Source organism: Gouania willdenowi, chromosome 18 (assembly GCF_900634775.1).
Source record: "Gouania willdenowi chromosome 18, fGouWil2.1, whole genome shotgun sequence".
Lineage (NCBI taxonomy): Eukaryota > Metazoa > Chordata > Actinopteri > Blenniiformes > Gobiesocidae > Gouania > Gouania willdenowi.
In genome coordinates, this window is record NC_041061.1 from 24456817 (window position 1) to 24481650 (window position 24834).

Here is a 24834-nt window from a genome sequence, read left to right on the forward strand (position 1 = left end):
TATTACTGTTTCTGTTTCAGGAAGTTACCATTATTCCGCGATATCCGTCCGTTATCCATGATCACGGAAAATTGGAGGCCCTATGTTGGTGTTAGTTGAGGTTTCATAGTGCAAAAGGGACTGCTAAAATAATACCAATGGGCTGATGATACTCGGAGGTGGAAGCATTATATGATATGATGATCGTATCTAGAGGTGTCCCGATCCGACATTGATATCGGATATCGGTTCGATATCAGCCAGAAAATGAATATCGGATTTTATCGGACTGCATCTAAAATCTCCGATATATATTTTATTATATTTATTCAATTGTAGAATACCATAGATATTGTGTTGAAGGTTAAATTTTATGTAACCAATTGGTTAATAATAAATGGGTCAGTTTTTCTCATCCCTACTGTTGCTGACTATTGTTCTCAGTTTGAGTAACATCACTTGATCAAGTCTTTTCTAACATTCCACACTACGAAATAAGTCATAAAAGTATGTATGATTCGCATTGACAGCGTATCAGGCCAATACTCAAGTCTGCAATACCCCCAACCATCCTTTTGAACTACACAATAAGAGCGTGCACTGACCAGAACCAAAGGCGTTGTGTACAGAAGAAAGCTGCACAATAATATTGATATAGAGTGCTTTGACGATGGACAAACACTGGCAAGTCGAAAACATGTTCCTTCTCAGCTATTCACACAAACAGCATGGAAGAATGCAATATCACGAGACCAGATCACATGAAGATCAATTCCAGTTGGAAGTCCTGAAGAGTCTCTCACAGAAGGTGTGCATGTCTAACACACATGGAAGCCACATTCTTAGATGATCAATTGGAAAGTAGTGGTGCTACATTCATTATAGACACTGTCACCAAGCCTTCTGAGAACTACAGTACCAGATACCTCTACAACATAGTACACAAAATAACTCCAGAATGCAAAAAAATGACTCGTAAAATACACACAATGACAGAACAATACACATAACAAAAAGAAAAATACAGAAAAAGGCTCCAAATCCACAACAAAAATTTGGAAAATGACAGAAAAATACACAAAAATGAAAAAAAATAACAAAAACACAGTGACTCAAAAACACAAGAAATGACAAAAAATTCCCAGAAGGAAAGAAAAATCAACAAAATGACTCCAGAAACACAAAAAAAGACTACAATGTCACATAACAACTACAAAACCACACAAAAAGACAACAAACAATGACAAAAACCCCTTGTTCTTTCCTGTATCATCGTTCAGATTATTCTAAATGCTGACATGAATGTTGATAGTCTGGCCATCGGATCAGATGGTCACTTTTTTGTGGCCCCCACTGTGATAAAGGTTGCTTATCTCTGCTGTAAGCCATGTGAAGTATGATGCCTGCCTCAATGGGTATAAAATCATGCAAAAAAAGTACATTAAACACATTTTCCAATATACAAGTCTAGTACAGGTACTCTTTAAGTTCATTTCTACTACAAAGATCTGGAATATTTAAGTTGAAATGTTCACCAAATAAAGCATTCCTTTCTGGCAGTGGTTCCCAAACAGGGGTACAGGTACCCCTAGGACAGGGGTGTCAAACTCACTTTCATTCAGGGGCCGAATACGGAGCAGTTTGATCTGAAGTGGGCCACAGATTTTAATGCGAAAAAAAACAAGTCATTTCAACATTATTGTATGGGGCGGTGATTGTAAAGTTGAGCATGCTAACATAAACAGCAACTTTTTGCAACATTTAGCAACAAACCACATTTAATAACGTGTGAATTTTTGTATGTTACTTTTGACCAGATTTACAGCAATACTTGTAAAATTTGTGATTTTTTTTCTCCTTGTAAAAATATAATGTCAACATTAAATCTAAATACTAAAATTTTAAATCTAAATGTAAATGTTAAATGCTAAATTAGCATATTAGCCAAATATTTAGTTTCACCTGTGGCATTTAGATTTAACATTTAGATTTAGATTAAACTTTTAACATTGAGATTTAGATTAAACATTTACCATTTAGATTTAACATTTAGAATGTAGATTTACCATTTACTGAATATTTAATTGTACCATTTAGGTTTAACATTGACATTATATTTTAATGAGAAAAAAAAACATGACAAATTTCACAAACATTGCTGTAAATCTTGTCAAAAGTAACATAAAAACTTAAATTATAAATATTATGTCATAATTTGAGGAAAATGTAAGGATTTTGTAAGAATATTTTGTGATCATCTTTTTTATTCATGTGTGGTGAGTGATTACAGTCGAATTTGTAGTTCACAAACAGGATTTTGTAAGAATGTATAGTTTTTTTTTTTCAACAGTTTAACATTAAAAAATAGCAATAATTCATGTTTTCTCTGTAAGTTTTACTTTCTCGTGCGGGCTGAATTGAATGCCCCAAAGGCAAAGGGCCAGATTTGGCCCCCGGGCTATAAGTTTGACACATGTGCCTTAGGGGTACACATCTCATTTGACAATTTCATTTATGAAGTTATGGGGCAAATTTTTTCATGCAAATATTTTCCAAAGAAAAAAAAAATGTGGCACAACTCTTTAAAATACATCAAAACGTGAGGTTCCAAATGCAAAATGACCAAAACATCAAAAACAGATTAAAAAAAAAATGCTTAAATCTAAGGTTAAAGCTGGACAGGACACGAATAAACAATACATAACATTAAATAAGGCAAACTTGCACAATATGAAATAAGGGATAAGGGGTATATGGGAACACTGCATATGGCATTTATGGCCACAAATGTGAATTTTATGAAGGGGTGGTTCTTGAAAAATGTTCTCCCCTGTAAGGGGTCCCATGATCCAACAAGTTTGACATAAAGAGTTAAAATAAATCACGAGTAGGAGGAGAAAACCTCGCCGTGAGCTGTGGTCGTAACCCGCTATAACGGAGCTTTGGAAAGTACCGTTGAGAACGCGCTCGTGAACAAAACGCTTAAACGTTTGATGACGAGGCAACGTTGTTTCTTTGATGTGTGCTGCGTTCAAAGGCCGCAGTGATTCCTAGTGTCCCGGGCCGGTGCAGACACTCACCCCTGCTGGAAGCGAACAGGACGGGTTCGCTCCTCATCGTCAACGCAGCTCATCCAACACGCGCCACCACGCACACAGGAGCAGGCGCGTGGGCGGCGCAGCGACGGTGAAAAGCAGTAAAAATAAAAATAAAAAAATATGTATATATATCCACACGGTCCACGTTGGGCTTCTCTCTCTCACTCAGGACACTTCTACCGACTTTCTCCAGCTTTACAGCTTCTCCACTCCCTCTCCCTCCTTCTCTCCTCCCTCATGACCCCCCACCCCCACCCCCCTCCTCTCACACAAAGTGGACACTTCAGCTGCGTTGACTTACCGTCGGAAAATTCTACCCATTACCCTCTCTTCATTGAAATACTTCCATTTTCCCCCCTTTCGTTTATTTAATCCCCGTTTATCTCTTTAGCACAAACTATGACGGACATTTTTAGTCAACAAAATGAACACTGGCCACAGACAAACGAATATTTATATATTGATAATAATAGTTTGGATTTATATAGCACTTTTTTAAATACCCATTCATACGAGGCAATGTGGGTAAAACGCCAGACCAGGATCAAACCCCCGAAGACAATATTACCTGCTGCACTGTATATATATTTACAATTATTTATCATATTTCTCCTTTATTCTCTATCTATCCTTTGTTTATCCCTCATCCTTTATATTTATCATTATTATTAGGGCGTGGCTACGGGTACGTTAAAGGTATCCGTAGATTGCTACTCTATGGATACGCAGCGCCCCTCAGTTTGAGTGGCCAGGTTAGGTCACGTGATAGGTGCACCACATGACTTAAAGTTCCGTAATTTGTATTTATTTATATTTATTTTTTTTAGCTACCCCGCAAATCCTTTTATTTTAGCCCTAACCCTAACTGTAACTCTATCCCTAACTCTAACACTAAAATATTTATTTTTGTCGGAAATATATTTCTAAAGGGGTGGAATTTGCCGAAAACGAGCAAATAAATATGTTAAAATGAAAAAAATAAAAATAAAAATAAAAGGCAAATGTGGAATTCGAACTCGGCAAAACCCACATTAGCGGTGAGTGCAGCTCCCTAAACCACTCATCTTTCCCGGCATGGTATTAACACAGGCACATTGCGCTTATATAGAAAAGCTCCGGAAATGTATCTATAGTCCTGGGGGCTATGGTTACGTTTAATGTTATTCAGACACTTTCTTAAAAAATACATATACAAAAAAATAAACATTTTAGGGTAATTCCTGGGTTAGGGTTAGGGATAGGGTTAAAGTTATGGCTAAAATAAAAGGGTTAGCGGGGTAGCTAAAAATAAACATAGGCTAACTGACGGCATTTTAAGTCACGTGGTGCGCCTATTACGTGACCTAAACTGGCCATAGAGGGGCGCTGCGTATGCATAGAGTGGAAGTCTATGGATACGTTTTGCCACGGCCCATGGGCTTTTCCGGAGAGTTTCCACTGAGCACCAACCTAACACACAAAACTGCCAGACTCCACAGATTGCACTTTTTTGCTGCCATCCTCACAAGACCACCAACAAAAATCAATGACGGCCAAATGCTTCCTCTTTGTGCGTGAGTTGATGAATCCGCGTCTGCTTTGAGCCTACATCACATTTTCAGACCAGGGGCCTCATTTATAAACGCTGCATATGCACAAAAGAAAGCGTACGCCACTAATAAGCAACAATTGGGACTTATAATAAAACAAACTTGGCGAGAGATAATGTGCACACCTCCACGGCAGCTCTTACCCTGCTGTACGCACAAAATAATGAGAAACTTGAAACTCCGCCCCCAACAGGAGAAGGATGAATGACACATATGTGTGAAATAATCGAACATTGCACATTTCACAACACATCATACGAAGGATATATTTACAAAAACAAAGGAGGAAAAAATTATACCGACGCCCCAGGGAGTGAGTGGCATGCGCGAGATGTTCCCCAATGATGTTCCAGCTTTTTGTCTGTGAGGCTGAGCTCCAGTGCGCTCTTTCCACCACCTGTTGCACAGACTCTCTTTTTATGGAGAGTGGTACACATTTTCTCCTCCGCTTCTATGTCTGACCATTTCTTTTTCACCTGTCACAGTCTGACACTCTCAGGCAACACGATCTGCCTTTCTATCCTTTGTAACGCCCACTGTCACCAAATTACACTCCCTATAGAAACGCGCAATTATTCACCTCCGCAGGCAACTTTAGACTAAAATCAAACAAGTACTGATGTTTTTTGCATTGTGTAACAGCCAGAGTACGCAGAGGAAACTCAGAACTATGGATAGAACATGCAAACTTCATATAGTAGAATTAGGCCACTGATTTTGCGTGGCCCCCAAAATTAAAGCTGCAGTATGTACGTTTTTTTTTGGCTTCATTTGGTCAAAAATCCAGGACAGTGGACCTCTGCTCCCTCTCTTGGCTCTGTATTCAAGCTTCAGAAATCCAGGAGCGTGACACTCCTTTTCAGCCAATCACAGATCTTTTTACTAGGGATGCACTGAAATGAAAATTCTTGTGTGTAGCATCCTCACTAAAATTAAAACCTTGCAAATGTAGACATTAATATTAATGCTTAAAAGAAGAAATCAATTTAAAATATGATAAAAAAAAATCAAGCACTGACAATCCAACAATGCACAATATAAAATAATGTAAGTTTATATCATTTTGTGTTTCTTTCACTGCATAAGCCTAACTAGCATGATAAGCTGAAAGCTGTTAAAATATCAGTGTAACGTTAGCACGGAAGCTAACACTGCTTAGTTACTGCTACTAAACGTTGTGTCCATTAACACTCAAGCGTAAATAATATCAGGAGACATTCAACATAAAATGTGTGAACGCAGACTTGGTACCGGGGTGTGGCCAGACACCGCTCATTTGCATATCCAGAAGTAGACTCAGAAACAGCTTATTCTGAGGGGAGCTAATGAGAGCAACTTTTTGATTGCTGAAATTCAGGACAACAGATACGTTTGTGGCAATACACTTCAAATACAAATTTGTTGGCTTCTGGGACCTATTTGAAATGGTATGAAAAGCAGCATAACAGAGGTGTAACAATTTGTTTTAGCAACGATTCAATTAGAATCAAAATTCTCTGTTGGCAATTCGATGCAAGGACGATATTGGTTCAATTAGAATGATTCAATCTGATTCAGTGACGTGAAATCCATTCAGTAACTTTTTAGCCAAAATAACAATTCAATCAGTGTGAGTGAAATAAATACCTGGATACTGTACAGCACAAGTGAGGTTTCATAGATTCCTGCTGTTTCTTGTAAGGGAATCGTTTATGCATTTATTATGGACATAAACAAACAAGTAAACAACATTCAACGGTAATTGTATTCACATTTTATTTGAATAAAGTCCAACCAACACTTCATTTTAAATTAACCCGATGTTAACCTTTTCTGCTCTCATTTTAAATACTCAATACATTTTCAATAAAAATACACATAAGGTTTACCTGACTTTTCGGCATGTTTTTTGATGGTTATCATGATGCTTTCTGCCAGGCTAATGCTAACGAGCTAATGCTACACGTGCTGCTGCTGCTGCTGTCGTGAACGCTGCCAGAAGGGCCTGGAGGTCTACAGTGGACACAGTGAGCGACTCCTTTAGAAGCCAAAGTGTTTCCAAACACTGGACCACAAAGGTGGATTGATCCATTTCTCGGTAGCTGGCTTCTCCGATTTGTTTAAATCCAATGTGTTATTTCCTTGTATTGATACAATCGATTGATTACCTTTTAAAACGATTCTAGATTGATTCATGTCATCCAGAAGGCCAACTTGCCAAGCACAGATCAATGTAGTTGGATCATTGGAGTATAAATCTATTCATTGATCTAATGGATGAATTGTTACACCCTTACAGTATAATATGATACCTCTTGCTCCTTCAGCTTGTCATATTCTCATTATTGGTGGGAAGCAATTGTGCATGACAGAGATTAAGCAACTTCAGTTTGTAGATTTTAAGCACCATACTATAAAAGCAGGAAATCAACATTTGAGAGTGTGTGTGTGTGTGTGTGTGTGGGGGGGGGGGGGTGCTTCTTGTTCCTAATAACAGCCATTACCATAGGCTGCGAAATCTTTCCCCGTATCCCCAGGGACGAAAGAGGGTTCAATATCCCATCTGCCATCAGGATGGCAGTAGGAGGAGTCAGACAACTATACAAAGGCTTTTTTCTAGAGCTGCACTTTTTCAGCCAGCAACATGAGACCGAGGGAGGGAACTGTGTGGAGTGAAGGAATAACGTCATGGCTCACCTTTCAGAAAAAGAACCACAGATAAAACAAAGGTGTTTCGAATGTATCCAAATAACGGAATGTCTTTAAATGATCATGTTCTGCAGAAAATCCATTCATGTTGAGATGGACTCATGAACTGTCTTTGTGTACCCTTTTGTTGCGATCAATTAAGGATTAAGAATTTTTGCTTTTTTAGCAGAAGGATGAATGATATAAAGGTAGTTTAGGGGTTGTTTTTGGACTTACATCCATCCATTTTCAGACCCACTTGTTCCAGTTTTTCAGGGTCACAGGGGTCTACCGGTGCCTATCTCCAGCTCATGCTGGGCACAAGGCTAGGGTACACCCTAGACAGGGCACCAGTCCATCATACACACACAATTACATTACATTACATTCACATTCTCTCCTACAGGGAATCTAGAGACTACAATCAACCTTACAGTCATGTTTTTGGATTTCAGGAGGAAGCCAGAGTACCCAGAGGAAACCCACGCAGCACAGGGAGACCACGCAAACTCCACACAGAAAGAACCCAAGTGTCCACCCTAGGGCTTGAACCCAAGACTTTCTTGCTGTGAGGCTGACACGCTAACCACTAAGCCACCGTGCGCCTTTTTGGACTTACAGTTGTCCTGTAGCATTGTGCAGTTGACGCGATTGTGTAGGGTTTTTGGGTGAAAACATAGAAATGAATACACAACATACAGTACTGTGTGTGCACATCCACATGTCGAAAGACTTTAGTCATAGATGATTGCATTAGACATACTTTTTGATCAAATGACAAGTGAGTCTGAACTCAAAAACCAATTATTCCCTGTTTACTTTTCAACAGGACTAAAACTCTGAGAAGGTGAAGTTTTGATGTACTGGTCAAAACTGTTTCCTCACATCTAGTGTTGTTTACAAGACCACACTGTCCAAGACCAGAATGCCAGAATGACTCTGGTGACTAGATTACATTCAAAATGTAAAGGACAAGATGTCCAGCAACCTCCCTTTAAGCTAAGCGACTCACGCAATTCCAGCAACTCAATCGCACAATCTGAGTCACGAGAAGTCGCTCAAAGTTGAAAATGTTTTACTTTTCAAGCGACTTTGACTGACGCTGTGTAGCGACATCCAATCGGCAATGAGGTTCTCCCTGTGTCACTTACGGTAGATGAAGCGAGCCAAAAGCGTGACTATGTTCAAGCGACTCATCATGGGCGATTTAAGCAACTGTAGTGGCTGAAGTTGCGTTCGGTGAACCTTGAGACCATGAAAATCCTTTTTAAAAAACAAGGTTCAACAGTTACAGAGCATTCGCTCTTTAATTTTAGTTTTCTTTTACATTTGACGGACAAAAACAAGGTCTCTGCACATGCAAAAATCTTAAATCTTCACAAACATGTTCAACTAAATTCTTGCAAACAATAAATCCTTGGATTTAAAAGCTACTGATAAGTCCAGAATTATTTCTATTATCTGAAATGATGTTTATTTGTCAGGTGAATGAGGCCTGCCCCAAAATAAGTGTTCAGAGGTATTTCTGACTAGAAAGAAGATGGAATGATGTCTGACACATAAGAACAGATTTCCAAGTAGGCAGAACAATCTGTGAACTAATGCTAAATATGTGGTCTCATCTTCTTCTCCTGTACAGGGTCATAGGGGATGCTGGGGCCTATCCCAGAAGACATAGGGTGTAAGGAGGTGCAAACCCCCCTGGACAGGACGCCAGTCTATCAGGGCTACGCTAAATGTCTGAGGTCAAAATGCAACCTTAATTAATGGGGAACAGTTTATGTTGCTTTTCATTATTACTACTTTAACACTAGAAGTCCCAGGGATTTCTATATCCCCCCAGAAGTCCCAGAGCAGGGTCAAATGAACTCTAGGACCAAACTGACGACTCTGATGGCTACAATTTGCCTCTATTCATTTGTAAATGAATCACCTGAGAAATCAGCAGGGGGGAGAGCCTGACTCTAACAATGGAAGTCTGGAATGTTAGGGGGAAGTGCCCTGGAAGCTAAAGTCACAATGCCCCGTTTATTAACTCGTTCTGCTTGATGCTGGGGGAGAACAAACACAGACTACAAACATTGAAAGAAACAGAGTCACCTCTTCCAACACACCTGATTCAAATGATTATCAGGCTTCTGCAGAGCTGGATGATCATTTGAATAAGGTGTGCTGATTAGCGGCCCTCGAGGACCGGAATTGGACACCACTGGAATACCATGTTGTCATGCAGCCTTTTGTGCTGTGGGGAATAAATAGCTGGCTGCTTCCACCTGCTGACACTCCACACTTATTCTACTCAAAATGCAGAGAAGGTTTACCACTCAAGAAGCGTTGGAATTGATCCTGAACAATGCAAACCCTTGTGACTCAGATGGGGAGGACATAAACCTTCAGCCAAATTCGGATTCGGACTCTGAGCTGTCTTCAGGTTAGATTTCCCAAACATCCTATTTTCATTTCCTGACTTTATTTTTATTTAAAACCGAAGAAAAGAATAATTTGAATTTGTTCACATTGCAGATGACGCGACTGCTCCTCATCTGGAAAAGAGAGCTCGGTTGGAGAGTGAGCCCACAGAGACGGCGAAAGAGGGCACAGTGTGGCATGAAGAACATGTGGGTACAATTCTCCGTTTCACTCCAATGGAACCGTACGCTGCAGATGGAGAGCCAACAGCAAAGGCCAGAAGAAGAATCAGGAGTCGCCTTCAGAGCTTCCTCTGTTTCATTACTGTTGGCATGCTCCGTCCCATTCAAGAATGGACTATTCAGCATGCACGGCAAACGGAGCAGACGGACTGGTTCATGATCCTCCATGAACTAATGGCATTTATTTCTGTTATTATTTTGAGGGGGGTGACCAAGGTTCCATCTCTGCGTGACAGCTGGTCAGCATGCCTGGGAAACCCACTTATCACTGGAATTATGTCACGAAACCGTTTCCAAGACATCATGCGTCACCTACGATTTGATGACATGTTTACGCGCAGTGAGCGAGTGCAGACAGATAAGTTTGCTGCAATTTCGGATGTGTGGGGATCGTTTGTTACCAACTGCATCACATGCTACAACCCTGGTCGACACATCACAATTGATGAACAGCTTTTCCCATCGAAGACTCGCTGCTGTTTCCTGCAGTACATTGCAACAAAACCCGACAAATTTGGCATAAAGTTTTGGGTGGCTTGTGATTTGAAAACAAAGTACATCTGCAATGTCCTCCCATATCTTGGAAAGGACCCCAGTCGTCCCAGTGAGGAGAGACTTTCTGAGAGTGTGGTGATGAAGCTGATGGAACCATTTATGGACAAAGGCAGGACGGTCACCACGGACAATTTCTTTACATCACTGACACTTGCACGACGACTGCTCAGCCGGAAAACCACCATCCTCGGGACAGTCAACAAGATTCGCCGGGAAATTCCTCAGTCAACTAGAAAGATGGACCGCAAGGAATTCACCACTCAGGTATGTTGTTGGTCTTTTTTATTCCATCAACACCTCTGAGTGTGTCATTGTGTTTAAAACCGCTATAATAACAACAATTTCTTCTTTTTTAGGTGTTTTCCACCACTGGTGCCACGCTGACGGTGTATGCGCCCAAACGAAAAAAGACCGTCTACATTCTCAGCAGCATGCACAGCGTGGTTGAGACTGAGGAAACCATCAAAAGGAAGCCAAACACCATCACCCAATACAACACCACAAAGTGCGGAGTGGATGTGATGGACCAGATGGTGCGGGAGTACAGTGTGCGCACAGGAACACGGCGATGGCCAGTCGCCGTGTTCTACAACATGATCGACATGGCGGCACTCAATGCACATCTGCTTTATCAAGCATGCACCGGGGTGCAGGAGAGACGGGTGGACTTCCTGGTTCAGCTAGCAAGAGAGTTGGCTAACTCTCATGTGAGTGAAAAGAAGGCACTCAAAGAGCAACTGCGCCAACAACAACCGCCTACACCTGGCCCTGGGAAAAGGGCTAAGTGTCAGATCAACCATTGCTGCAAGAGCAATCGCGCAACTGTGCGATGTGTTCATTGCCACAAATACACATGTGGCAAATGTAGGAGAGAGATACCGTGGCAGTGCCAAGTATGTCACGAGTCTCAATAAGAGGATGAAGGAGATTCTTCTAAATAAAAACCATTGAAAACAAATCACAGTTGTTCTTTTGCACATTTCTCACACCACACTGTCATTAAAAATAAATAATTTTTGTGTTCTCTTTGGGTCAAATGACACCTCTCTGGGTTTTATAGGTAAAAAGTTCATTTGACACCTCTGTGGGACTTCTAGTGTTAATGAAGTTAAAAATCAGTGCTGGTTTTGACAGAAATTCCAGAGTCTGGCCAGTTCAAGACCCAGATAAGGCAAAATAAAAATGCTCTTGAGACAAAGACCAGTTTGAAGTACTACAACACTACTCACATCTCACCCTCCAGCACCAGTAACTGCAGACCTGATGGCTTTCAGATTAGTTAGCTAAAGAGAAAAGCTCCAGGGGAGGATTTTACTGAAGCTTTGAGACTCTTATCAGGGTGTGATATGACTGCAGAGCATGTGTTGAAATGATGAGCGATGAAAGGGGCCACAGTGTAACGCACACCTTGTGTTATATTCCTAATGTCTTTCCTGTTCCAGATAGTTGAACTAAGTCTCAGACTGATGTCAGTTTGGCTCTGCGCTCTGAAAGTCAGCAGTGACATCAATGATTGGACTGTGATTAAATGTCCGAGTCAGACTGTAATAACTTGGGTGTTTCTCTGCACGGGTCAATCCATCACATTAGCCAGATATGCATGAACTCCACTCCACCCCTGGGAGAGTTTGGTTATTGTTCTGGGATTATATTCAGATGATAATCAAATCAATTAGACATTGTGCTACATTGTGTGCATGACAACCTTTGCACAAGGACACTGTCATCAAAACAACAGCTTAAGGTATGAAAAGATGAGTAGTTTGAGTATTTGTATGCATTCCTGCACACCCTACACTAGCTGGAAATACAGGAGATGATGGATGATCTCCGTGTTGTTATGCTACACAGGAGAATAAAAAACCAGCCAAAACCCCACCAGCTTCATTTTCACGTTGTCTCCAATACAACAAGATAGAAGCTCAGTGGAATAGGACAACAAACACACATTGCAAAAAAACAAAACAATAAAAAAACATGATACAGTTACAGTACATAAAGGTGAAAAATCTCCGTTAAACACACACTGAAGATTATGGGCCTGACACTACGAGCTCGCAAGCTATTAATTTAGCCTAAACATTAAATCCCCAATTCAGAAGAAAAAAGAAGAATTGTGGATTTTAACCATAATGACCCCCTGAGGATTTAGTATTATTGATAACACTAAAGGTTGGAACAAAATTAATTCACTCACTAATGAGGAGTAGATTATATATAAACTAGCTGCTATAAAAAGGCGTGACTATAACTGTACAGTTTATTTCTTCTTTTTACTAACTCTTCGATTATACAACCTTACCCAAGATGCACAAAATGATTTGTAAAACATTTAAAAGAAACAAAAAGAATTAAAGCAGCAAGCAGCGTTGAACGGGCCCTTGCAACCACACGCATGTTGGGACGTGGCACACACATAATAATAATAATAATGAAAACGAGTTGCATTACAATAGGGTCATAAGTACTGTTGTTGCTCGGGCCCTAATAACTAGGAGAGATGATTTAATTAGTCATGTTCTAACTATCATTGTCAATATTTTACATGATCCATGTAAATGCTTTTCATTTGATATGATTAAAAACAGAAAAAAATGTTTAATAGCACGGGCATCACTGTAATTACTACACTTTTGTTTATGTGACCGCTTATTTTTTGAGTCGCTTGAACACAGCTCTACAAACAAACACTGATTTTAATAATCTTAACCCCAATCAATGCTCCACAAGCTAGTTTGTGCTGTTACTAGAGGCCCATTGCAGCGTGAGGCACGGTTACGCGACACAGCCCGCCAAAAAAGGAAAACCAATGTGGAGAAGAAACAGTCTAAAGGCAGAAACATATTCAGCTGGAACAGACTTACGGAGGTCCACTTTGAGTCCGTACGGACATCTGTGACTGTGCAGGGTCTGCCTCACGTACTGGTTTCAGAGGGAGAGTGAGATCAGACAGGATACTTTGTATGTAAATCTAAGAGTAGCATATCCAAGGTGGACAAAACAAACGCAGTCTGGATGCGGAATGTGTGGGTTACTCTGCTCTGACCCGCATCAAGCAATTCACTATCCTCCTCATCTGACGAAGCAACACAAGAAATCACAATGAGAATAAATGAAAAACAATTCTCAAAGAAACTTTTCTGCTTCGGTGCCATCTTTGCATTCTTGCAAAGATGGTACATTGCCATGTCTGATCCTAATTTTTTGATTGGGTGAGGTTGAGGTAACGTAAAATTCAAAGTATGTTTGTTTCATTTGGAGGCAGTTATGTGTCTTAAAATACGTATGTAGGCGTCCAGATGTTTTATATTAGTATGAGTTTTGTGTAAGGCTCAGAAGCAGACATAGGCTAAATCAGGGTTGACTTTACATGAGCAGAGGGAATGAAATCAGCGTACATCACTCACATAAGCTCTTCGTTTCTCAAAAAAAAGAGGAGCTAAGATGCTGACATCCAGCTGCGCTAAATCTCCAGCGGTTGTGCGTCATCACTGAAAAGTGAGCAAGCTCTAATGTCCGCGTCTGGAAAGCTCATCATCGGTATCTTCCTCACCAGAATCTATCTTTCTTCTTCCCCATATAGACCTATGTGTGTATGCATCACACTGTGGTTTGGACTAAAGGTATAGAGTACACCCTGGACAGGTCAGCAGTCCATACGAGACTCAACACAAGTGGAGGACAATCATAAATAACCATTCAAACAGTAAATCAATAGGGCCTTTAAAAGACATTTGTCCTGGATTTTAAACTTAGTGCTTTTGACGGGTCGAGCAAAGCCTCTAAAGCAGAGGTAATTTATGCAGCATATTTTCCTCTAAGCACGCTCATCTTACATTAATCATGATTCTGCCTTCCTAAGTCTTTAATTTTACGGGAATTTATGAAATTTGATCCCTGATCCACTATCTACGGTCAGAATAATGCACAGAGCGTTACCTGCACGCTGGGCCGACAGCCAACGACAGGCCTCAGTGCAAACTGGTTGTAATTACCAGGTGAGTTTGAGGTGTCATGAATCTAGTACCGGATCCATCAAAGGGGCAAAATTTAAGGGATAATTTCCAACATGGTGAAAGGGAAGAATGTTTTAAGAAGAAGAAGAAGAAGAAGAAGAAGAAGAAGAAGAAGAAGAAGAAGAAGAAGAAGAAGAAGAAGAAGAAGAAGAAGAAGAAGAAGAAGAAGAAGAAGAAGAAGAAGAAGAAGAAGAAGAAGAAGAAGAAGAAGAAGAAGACTCAAAAACCCTTTTTGTAAAAGCCCTCCTGTCCATTAGACCTACAAACAAGGTACAGAACAAATGCAAGGGTCTTAGTGTAAAGAATGAAATAATACATCACAATTAAACAAAAAAATGAAAAAAAATATTGTGTAACAACCTGTTCTTTACATTTTCACAAATTATATTTAATGTAAAATATATCCATTAGGGCAGTGGTTCCCAAACTTTTCACAGTCCCGTACCCCTTCAGACATTTAACCTGAAGCCATGTACCCCCTACTCCTGTACACTGCAACATAATAATGTAATGTCATATGTAATGTAGCCCAACAGTGAATTTTACCTATCCTGTTAAGGAATAATATATAGTAATAATAATAATAATTATTATTATTATAACTACAATATTTGCATTGCAATTGGCCCGCGTCACACTGCATTAGCTTATCATTGGCATTAGCTAGCATTAGCATTATCTAGCATCAGCAATAACCAGACAATAGCATTAACATAGTGTCAACATTAACATTAGCCTAGCATTAATATTGACCTAGTATTAGCTTTAACCTGGCATTAGCCTAGCATTAGCCAAGTATTAGCCTAGCATTAACCTAGCAATAGCAATACCCTAGCAATAGCATTAACCTTGCATTTAACATTAACATGACAATAACATTTGCCTAGCATTAAGAGCAACCTAGCAATAGCATTAAACTAGTATTAGCATTCACCTAGCATTAGCTTTAACCTAACATTAGCATTAACTGCTCTATTTATATGTTAGTTTCGAATGTTGTCAGTGTTTTTCATTTTTATCCACATACCCCCATGACAATTTTTGTACCCTTGGGGGTACCCGTACCCCACTTTGGGAACCTAGGGCATCACATTAAAATTAGGCTTGCAGTAACATTGTAGTTTAATTATATATGTGACTTAAAATTAAGTTGGTGGGGGAAGAAGTCTATGTATATAACGGAATTGTTTAATATTGCAAATAAGAAAATAAGTGTTGGGCAGTATCTGATATCAGGAAATCTCTAGTTCTATCCTTTATATTGATCTTGGGGTTGGTGGGTTGCGTTTGTGTTTAGATTTCTTGTTACTGTTCACTCTGTTTAATGGCACATTCTGTTAGGTTTCCTGTAGCAACCCTTTGCTTTTTGATTTGTTTAGTTTATGATCATTGGGTCTTTTTCAGTTGGACTATTATTTGCTTTAGTTAATCTTGTATTGGTATTTCATTATGATTTTATATTGTTTCTGCTATGTAGGGAATGGATTCTTGTTTGTTTCAACACCTCCTGTCTTGTTAGTATATTTAGGTAAGCGAGTGTATGTAGTCGCCTCCCTCCTGTCTCCACTCGGGTGTTCCTTATCTCCTGATTACCTTCCCCGAACTATTTAAGGTGCACTTGTTGGTGCATTGTGCTCTGTTATGTCTCTGCTGGATTATTGTCAGTTTATGTTTGAACCTTTCTTTGTTCTTTTAATGTAATTTTTTTAAGTTTAATTATTTCATTTAATTTGAAATTTTACCCATCCTGGTTTTGCACATTGTGGCCTTTTGTTTTTGTCATTAAATGGACTTAAAATCACAACTGCTGCCTGTCTGTGCTTAATGAAAACGTATCTGGATCATACGCGTAAACTGCAATATCTGTTAAAACTGGCAATGATGGATCTAATTGAAGGATTGATTATTGATCTAGATTTAAGAGAGTATATTTACTATTCCTTCACACGAACGTCACAGTATGCAGGTCAACAAAATGTTAGAGAGACATGGACAGAGAGAGAAACACAAGAAAAAGAGGAAAACTACTGAAAATACATCAAACCAAATTAGTATAAGCCAAAGCAAAATCCAATCTGTGACATTAGACTGATTTCTGTCCTCATTAATGCCATTTATACTCACAGTTTTTGGCTGGTCTGGCTTCAGAAACCACCATAAGCCCCTAATAAACCAGCCATGACACAAATTGAGAAAAACTTTAGAAAATATGGGGTGGTTTGTACCTACAATACTTGCATTGTCGCAGTGTGACATGAAAAAGATGTTAAGTAATAAACCATAATTTCTAGCAGATGTTGTTGCTTCCAAAGAAAGACGCTAAATGTTCTTCTATTCTGGATTCCTTTTATTTGGTCAACTCAGAAAGTTATAACTCTTTTCTATTGACAGTGCCGACACCAAACTACACGGTTCTGTCCACTGGAGAGAGATACCGTGATGTTTTCAAACAAACCTAAACAAAGAAGTAACCAGACCACCATTACTGTTGAAGTACAGCACAAAATCATCAGCTAACTTTAGCATTTTGGGTTAAATTGTGGTAAAATAATCAAAATTTAGATATCGGTAACATCTGTTGACAGGATTAATGCAGTGGTAAAATGATAAAAAGCCCAGGCAGAGGTTTTGTCTGGTGTTATTTTTTAATTTACTGAATACAAATATGTAATTAGACCAGGCTATGAAATGAAATCCATCGATGAAGAAGCGCACACTGTTTCTTAAATATGCACCTTTGCTGTTTTCCAAAGCACGCTTTCACACTAGCTACGTGGTAATCACACACGAATTAGCAAGTAGCATGTAGCATACAGGAAATTTAAAGAAAAAACCTCAACTGGTTGGGACAAACAACAACTCACCATTGCAAATGCGCTGTATATCATATCCCTAAAGTGTTTTTAAAAAGCTTGACCTGCCGATTCCGATTTTGGCCGATCTCAATTTTTTCTAATAACTGACAGCAGACACTTTGAACGTTTCAATCTTATTTTACTGTAAAACATTGAACAATATATATGAAACAATACAAAGTTGTTGTTTTAACTGCACGTGAGGTAGCTATCTCAAATATATATTAAAGTTTACAACATTGCTGAAAATACCAAATTACATCAGTTCCGATAGTCTTTTATTTTTCACATTTTATAAACACAGAACAACTGCCCAAATGCCGCAGCTTTGTGGATCTCTAAATGTAAAAATATCAAACTAAAAATAACTTCCAACAGCTTACACGATAAAAGCTCCCAAAAGTCAAACATTCTACAAAAATAATAAAGTGCATCTTTGCTCCCGCTAGCTTTAGCTTGATTGCTAGCTTCAAATGCTGCATACTCAGCGATGTGATGGTGTCTTATGGTGAATGTGGTTGCGTTTTGTTTGCTACCCCACCAAGACTTATTTCCGCTTTCTACAAATCACAAATTGCAATCCTTTGCTTTCTTTTTTGTGTAAAACTGCTGAACTGCGGACATGCTAGGCTAACCGTGCTCCGGGTGTTGTTATTATCCCGTGTCGCAGGCACGCGCGCACATGCACACATGACCTGGTGGGCGGGGCCTGTCAGTCATCTCACAGCAGAAAGAGTGGCAGCGGCTATGACTTCAAGTCGGATTTTAAGAACTTCACAGAGGTAGAATAGTTCGGCTTCTCATGCAAGGATTGTCCGATCGCCGATCCCCCAAAATAAAGGAAATTAATGCCAATCGATCGGTGCATCCTTACCTAAAACCACTTTTTTTCTGCTGAATATTTAATTAGGTATGACGTAATGTAGTTTATTTATCATAGACCCGTTCTTCACATTTTAGTATTTAAATTTAGCGTTTTTAGTTGTAAAATGTCAGTGACTGCCCTCTATGGGTTGAACGCAGGCTAATGCAATTTAATTTTTTCAATTTTTTTTTAATTTTTAATTTTAGAGAGAGTCACACCTAAAAACTTAAAACTGTCTACTGTTTTTACTTCCTGATCTTTGATAGAGACAAGCATTCCTATATTTATGAAATATTTCACGTACAAAATTGTTCATCTCTAATCTGCGGTGCAATTCATCATTATTTCTAATAATACCAAAGATTATGTCATAGTCACACTTAATAATCAGATTATCGGAATAAGTCATAACATATTCACAGGTACACTTTAGTTCTCTAAGTTCATCAGAGACATAACTAGCAGAGTTTGCGCGGGGGGGGGGGGGGGGGGGGGGGGGGCATTGCCCCTCCTAGTAGTCAAAAGTTTTAATTAGTTCTCCCAATTTTTAATATAACTTCTACAATATACAAATATTTTAAGTGCCAAAAAACACAGTAACGAGAAGATAATAAAAACAGCGATATAAAATTCAAAGGTTCACATGTCTTTGAGAGACACAGGTGTTGATCTTAATCCTCTATCGTCTGGAGGTTAAAAAGTCTAAAATCCATTTGCAGAAAGCATCACAACATAATAGGTGAGTTAAAAGCTGAACAGTAGTCGATAAAAAGCATCCAGACGCAACATTTTCAACACATAGTTCAAAGCAGTGGAGATGTTCAGTCTGGAGGCAAACTGGCTCCCTGCCTCCAGTCTTCACTCTTTCCACTGGGACTTTCCCTGTTTTTAACAACAACCCTCTGCCACATAATGGCCTTCATTTCTAACCCTCACAGTTGCATGCTTTAAAAACACTAGGCACAATGCTAGCTTTTACGCTTTGACCCTTGTTGATTTAAAGTATCCCTCATCACCGATGTCCCTAGTCCTCAAAAACAAATACTTCATTTTTGTACAAAATCCTCCCAAAATAACCTTACTCTTTATTCAACAATGATCAGACTCCAAAGTCGCGGCTAAATCGGTAAAGTTGCTTTTGGCGTCCCAAGATCATCTTCAAATTGTCCTTTCTTTTCTCCAAACAGCTCCTTAGACACTCACTTCAAGCGACCTTTGACCCCTAGCTTCTCTTTAGCCCCTCTTTAAATATTTCTTCCTATCACCTGACTTCCAAGAGGAAACTCACGGAGTAAGTCCTCGCTCGGGCATTTGCACTTCACAGGTGAATATATTTAACCTACTTTTATTCCTAATACAGTAACAGCAACAGCAATTTAGAAGTTCGAGGTGTTTTTTTTGTTTTATTCTAGTGTGACTATTTAAGGGTTGTTAATTATTGTTTGAAAATGGCGAAAATGACAGGTTTCTTTATGAATCCCTCAAAATCTTCAAAATGATCCTCTTTTCTTTTGTTGGGAACAGATCTGAAATATATACTTTTACTTCACCATTCATCAGAATTGTGCACTTTTGGACTGTCTGTCCTTGGTGTGAGTCTGCTCAGCATGAGTCAGCATCCTCTGCCCACTATTTCCCTTCGTCACAGGCTGTTTCACCACTTGCTCAAACATATTAATGGAGTAAATCCAAACACACGTGCACTCACAGACACGCACAGTGACCTCTGAGGACCCAGATGGTTGAGCGATGGGTGAATGAAATGAAGGATGGAGGCACGATGGAGCCATAAATCCTTGGGATTGCCTTTTAACTGGACTTTTTTTTTTTTCATTTTGTAAAACAAACACAATATATTGTGCAATAGGAGGTTTGAAGTTTCTTGGCTAAAAGAATAGCCTATGTTCTCAAGCTGCAAGGCAAAATGTAAATCCCTGTTAATAAAAAATGGATTAAACAAAATGTAGATATTAAAACAAGCCTTTATTCAATGGGGAAATTACCAACCCCCTTCTTTGTAGATGGGAAAAAAAAGATTTACCAGGAAAACAGTCTTCCTTGAGTTATTAAACACTGAGGTTTAAGTGATATGGCCTGATTTGGTCTGGCGTACACTGCTCCCACTATTTGGCAAAGATTACCGCCATTTACATCTGATGCGCTATGTTCAACTCATGAACAAGTCAGGGTTGGCCAAAAATGGGTAAAAATGTCAAATGTATTACATATTTTTCCATAATGTGTGATTTAAAGTCATTTGTATCCTGTAGATATTTTAAATTCTTGAATGAGAGCCAAGTGCTTCAAAGCCATGTAATGAACATACTGTACATTTCTGCTTCTAAATGACATTTCCCAATTTTCCCTTCGTTAAAATCAGTTATTAAAAGGCCTTATCCTAGCTTCCTAAGACCTGAGCTTTCATTGTGGTTGGTGCACATTTCTGTTTATATTTAAAAGGGTTTTGAATTCATGCAAGAATATAGGACCCAATAGTTGAAGGGACGATTGGATGTGGTTCCAGATCCATTGAGCAGAAGATCAAGTGAAAGTACATGACGCATTTCTAAACCTCTAAACTAGTGAAGCACCGATATGTTTTTTTCCCCCACCAATATTATAACTCAGGAGTTCTCAACCTTGGAGTCGAAAGACACTGGGAGGGGATTGCCATATGCCTTCAAGAAACTAAGAATGTATATTTTTTTTAACAATTTGAGTGAATTTTTCCTTATTTTGACCCTTTTTCTGCAACTACACAAAACTTGCCATATTGTAACCTATTTTCATCACTTTTCCTGTCCATATTTTGTGTCCTTTTAATGCATTTTTGGCACTTTTAAACCCTTTCCACTACTTTTACCCACCGAATGTTGCATATGTTGACCCATTTTTGTCACTTTAAAGTTTTAACCTCTTTTCACCATATTTCATGGGTATTTATTTATTTTTTTGCCAATTTAACCACATTCACAGTTTGTCATGCCCATTATGTGCCAGTTTAAGCTATTTGTTCCTATTTTTTAAATTACATTACCCCAACCCGCACTCCCTCCATTTCTGCCACTTTTCAGCCAACAATGAGACTTCGAACCTTTTTTTTTTACCACTTTTTCTGTCCGTTTTTGCCCACTCTAATTGGCCACCTTGAACCAATTTCTGTTGTTTTTATAATCCCATTTCACCACCTTTTCCACCATTTTTGGTCACTTTTTAACACATTTTATTTCTGATCAAAACAAGGATTTACATCTTTAAGATGATTATATACTATGACCCAAGTAATAATGAACTTCCTGGATGACAGTGGATATTATTCAGATGAATAAATAAATATGGTTATCACAGATTCATAGAACAATGGACCATCATTTTGCTGACTTTATGGATGGGACTCAAAAATCTCTCCCCTTTATTCCCCCTTATAGATAGACCTGTTTCCACATGACTGTTATTCAATGTTCATGTCTGTGTTCAACCACCTTCAGGTATAGTGGGGATCCCCAGTTTCTGGCACCTTTATTTTGGGGGTCGCAGCCTGAAAAAGTTGAAAACCCCTGTTATAACAGATCTGTTCACACTAATTAGATGTAGGTGCTTCACTGATTCTTCACTGTTTAACCCATTTTGCAGTTTAATTCATCTGCACTGCCGGGGCTTTCCCATTTGGTTATCTTGCCTAGCCACTGCAGCTTCTGCTGCCTTGTTATCTTAGTTAGACAAAAATAAGCTCTTTCTTTGTGTATGTGCCGCCACCACACACGGGGACAAAAATACCAACAGCATTAGCCAAATATTTAATTTTAATAAGTAATGCACTTATTGAAAATACTTCAAATTTAGTCATACAAATACTTTTGTCACTGTATGACCTATTTTCTACAACTTTTTGTACCTGCACTAACATTACAGTTGTTTTTTACATTTGAGAAGTGTGATTTTTTAAGTCCAAAAGCATTTATTTCAGCAGTTAAACTGGGTTAAGATTATACTTCAGTGAAAGTGCGCACAACCACTTTCCTTTCCAATGTAGTAACACCTCTATATACCAGTGCTGCTCCCACAACCAAATTAATATGTATTATATAATGAAATTAACATTCAACTGATTTAGGTCAGAGAACTTATGGTTGGGCACAACTTTTAAATATTTGATATAATGTTTAATGTATCTTTTTAACATAGACATCACATTGAAGCTTTATTCAGCTTCCTCTCATCAGGGTTTAACCTATTAATCAATGCACATCTAATGCAGACCTACTCAACTGGTGACCCTCAGTCTAATCTTGTGACACCCCCATTTAAAAGCACAAAATTACCACAAAATACAAGGACACGGAAGGACAACAAAGGTAAACAAAATTACAACAAAAACATGCATGGCCACTACAAAAATAACAGAAAAAATATGCAAAACAAAAACAAAAATACTCAAGATGACCAAAAAATACACAGAGGACAACAAAACACACAAAATGACAGAGAAGTTCACAGAACAACAGCTGAATACACAAAAGGAACCTAAAAACAGAAAATTACCGAAAAAAACACAAAATGTGCAAAACTACTCCATAAACATACAATTAGATTACTAAAATACTCAACGATAATAGAAGAACACATACAATTTCAACAGAAATACACAAAAATTATTGAAAACACAAAACAACAATACAAATACAGAGAATGACAGAGAGATATACAAAATAACTACAAAACTATACAAACATGACGAAACCACTGCTCTGATTGATCATTTTTCTAAATGCTGACATGAATGTGGATAATGTGGCCTTCAGATCAAAAACAATCACATTTTTGCAATAGAAATTGCTCATCTTGGATCCTAACAGGTAGAAGATTTTTCTTTTTAAAGTCGTAGCTAACATTTTTACAATACAAACTATACTTGCAAAGGCATTCATGGTCCACTTGACTTGAGAGCAATGTTTTTCTTCAGATACCCCAGATTAAAGCTAAAATAACCACAGTGGCCACATCCTTGTAAATATGAAAGCAAATTCCTCATCACAGCCAAAATATTGTTAGCCAGCAACATTTCCTGGTGCCAGCTTTCAAAGTAAATAACGGATGTACAGGGTGTACTTCATGCATACGGATGTCAGAAACCTTAAGGACATCCTGACCTAAGATCTTTAGGCATTTTTGGTGTTCAGTATTTCTAGTTGAGGAGTTAATTTGGTTTTGTCTTGTAAATATGGTCATGACTTTTTCATTTGTCTTCATTTCTGATGCATTTTGTCCTTCTTGTGTTTGAAACCCGCTGTCCTGTTTTTGTGTAGAAAACATGCTTAGGTTAGATTTGCTGACTCTGTTCTCTCACAGGTAAAGGCCATCTCCTTGATTGCCTTCTCTCACTATTGAAGGTGCATTTGAGCAGTGCGTGTTTTTTGGTTGGTTGATTTTCTCTAAAGTCTTGAATGATCTCTCCACACGTTTCAAGCTTAGATGGTTTGGTTCTTTGTGTTTTTATTTGTGAGTACTTTAGTTGCTAGCCCCTGTTAACAACAAATTTCGCAAGTTTGTCGTCATCATTCTAATACTGTTACATCGTATTGTCACTAGAAGTGTAATATGTTTTTGTTTTGACAGTTAAATGTAGACTAATTCATATTTTTTTAATTAATATTATTTAGTTTCACTTTTTTTTTTTAATTTGGTCATTTTTTGTAGTCTAGTTTCAGTAGACTGAAAGGGGCAGTATTATGAAAAAAAAAATCACTTTATAATGGATTTGCTACAGTGATATACATCCATTTAGCCTCATTCAGAGGGCCAAAGTTGAAAAAGTTATTTTTCCTCCCTCCTTTGTTAATCCACATTTTGAAAAAAGTCAGCTTCAAACAGGCGAGTTGGAATTTCCCCCATTATGAGTCATAAAGTGGAAACTCCTTCTGATAATCCTGGCCACTCCTACCCAACATAAGAATGTGAGCTCCTCCCTCTCAAACAACCTCACAGCTAAAACAAACACTGCGTTTTAACATAGAATATACATAATACTTTAATGTCATATATGTAAAGCTACATACACAATATTTGTTCTCTGCATTTAACTCCTCCCTGAGGCGCAGAGGGCAGCCACAGTGTAGCGCTCCCTTAACCCTTAGTCCCTTTATCCACAGATAATATTGTTACGTTCAGTAAATACAGTAGATAATCCAGTAAATAGATAATGCGAAGAGCAGCACGGGGGCTCACAATCAGTTTCAGTTTTTGTAGCCGTTATACTGCCTCGTATCGCCTTTATGGGATGGTCTAACGTGTTTGTGACCCAATTTGACGCAGCGCTCAGACAAAACAAATTATTATTACTTTAAATGGACTATTTCTGTGGTTAGAAGAGGTGAGGAGGAGAAGAAAGCTACGTAGCAGCTTGGTGAATGTTTGAAACAAATGACAGACTCCGCTAATGATGTGATAAACACACACCGTGGAGAAGCGTTTGTCGGACTCACAATCACAATAGCCGCTTAAATATCCATGTGTTTTACTGTAATGTGCAGTTTTTTGGCTGAAAACAATAACAAGTGTG

At 38.7% G+C, this 24834-nt stretch overlaps 1 protein-coding gene across 5 annotated transcripts in view; it reads right to left on the reverse strand.

The window, feature by feature from the left end:
• The window catches only part of afap1 (actin filament associated protein 1), a 154823-nt gene that overhangs the window by 106651 nt on the left and 23338 nt on the right, over positions 1-24834 (reverse strand). For 4 of the 5 annotated variants that reach the window (XM_028475012.1, XM_028475015.1, XM_028475011.1 and 1 more), the window contains exon 1: positions 3060-3271. The exons of the other annotated variant lie outside the window; for it this stretch is intronic. In XM_028475012.1, coding sequence (XP_028330813.1) covers positions 3060-3096 — 37 coding nt within the window. In that variant the 5' untranslated portion in view covers positions 3097-3271. Of the gene's footprint in view, positions 1-3059; positions 3272-24834 lie in introns of those variants that run through there. 5 annotated transcript variants of the gene reach the window in all.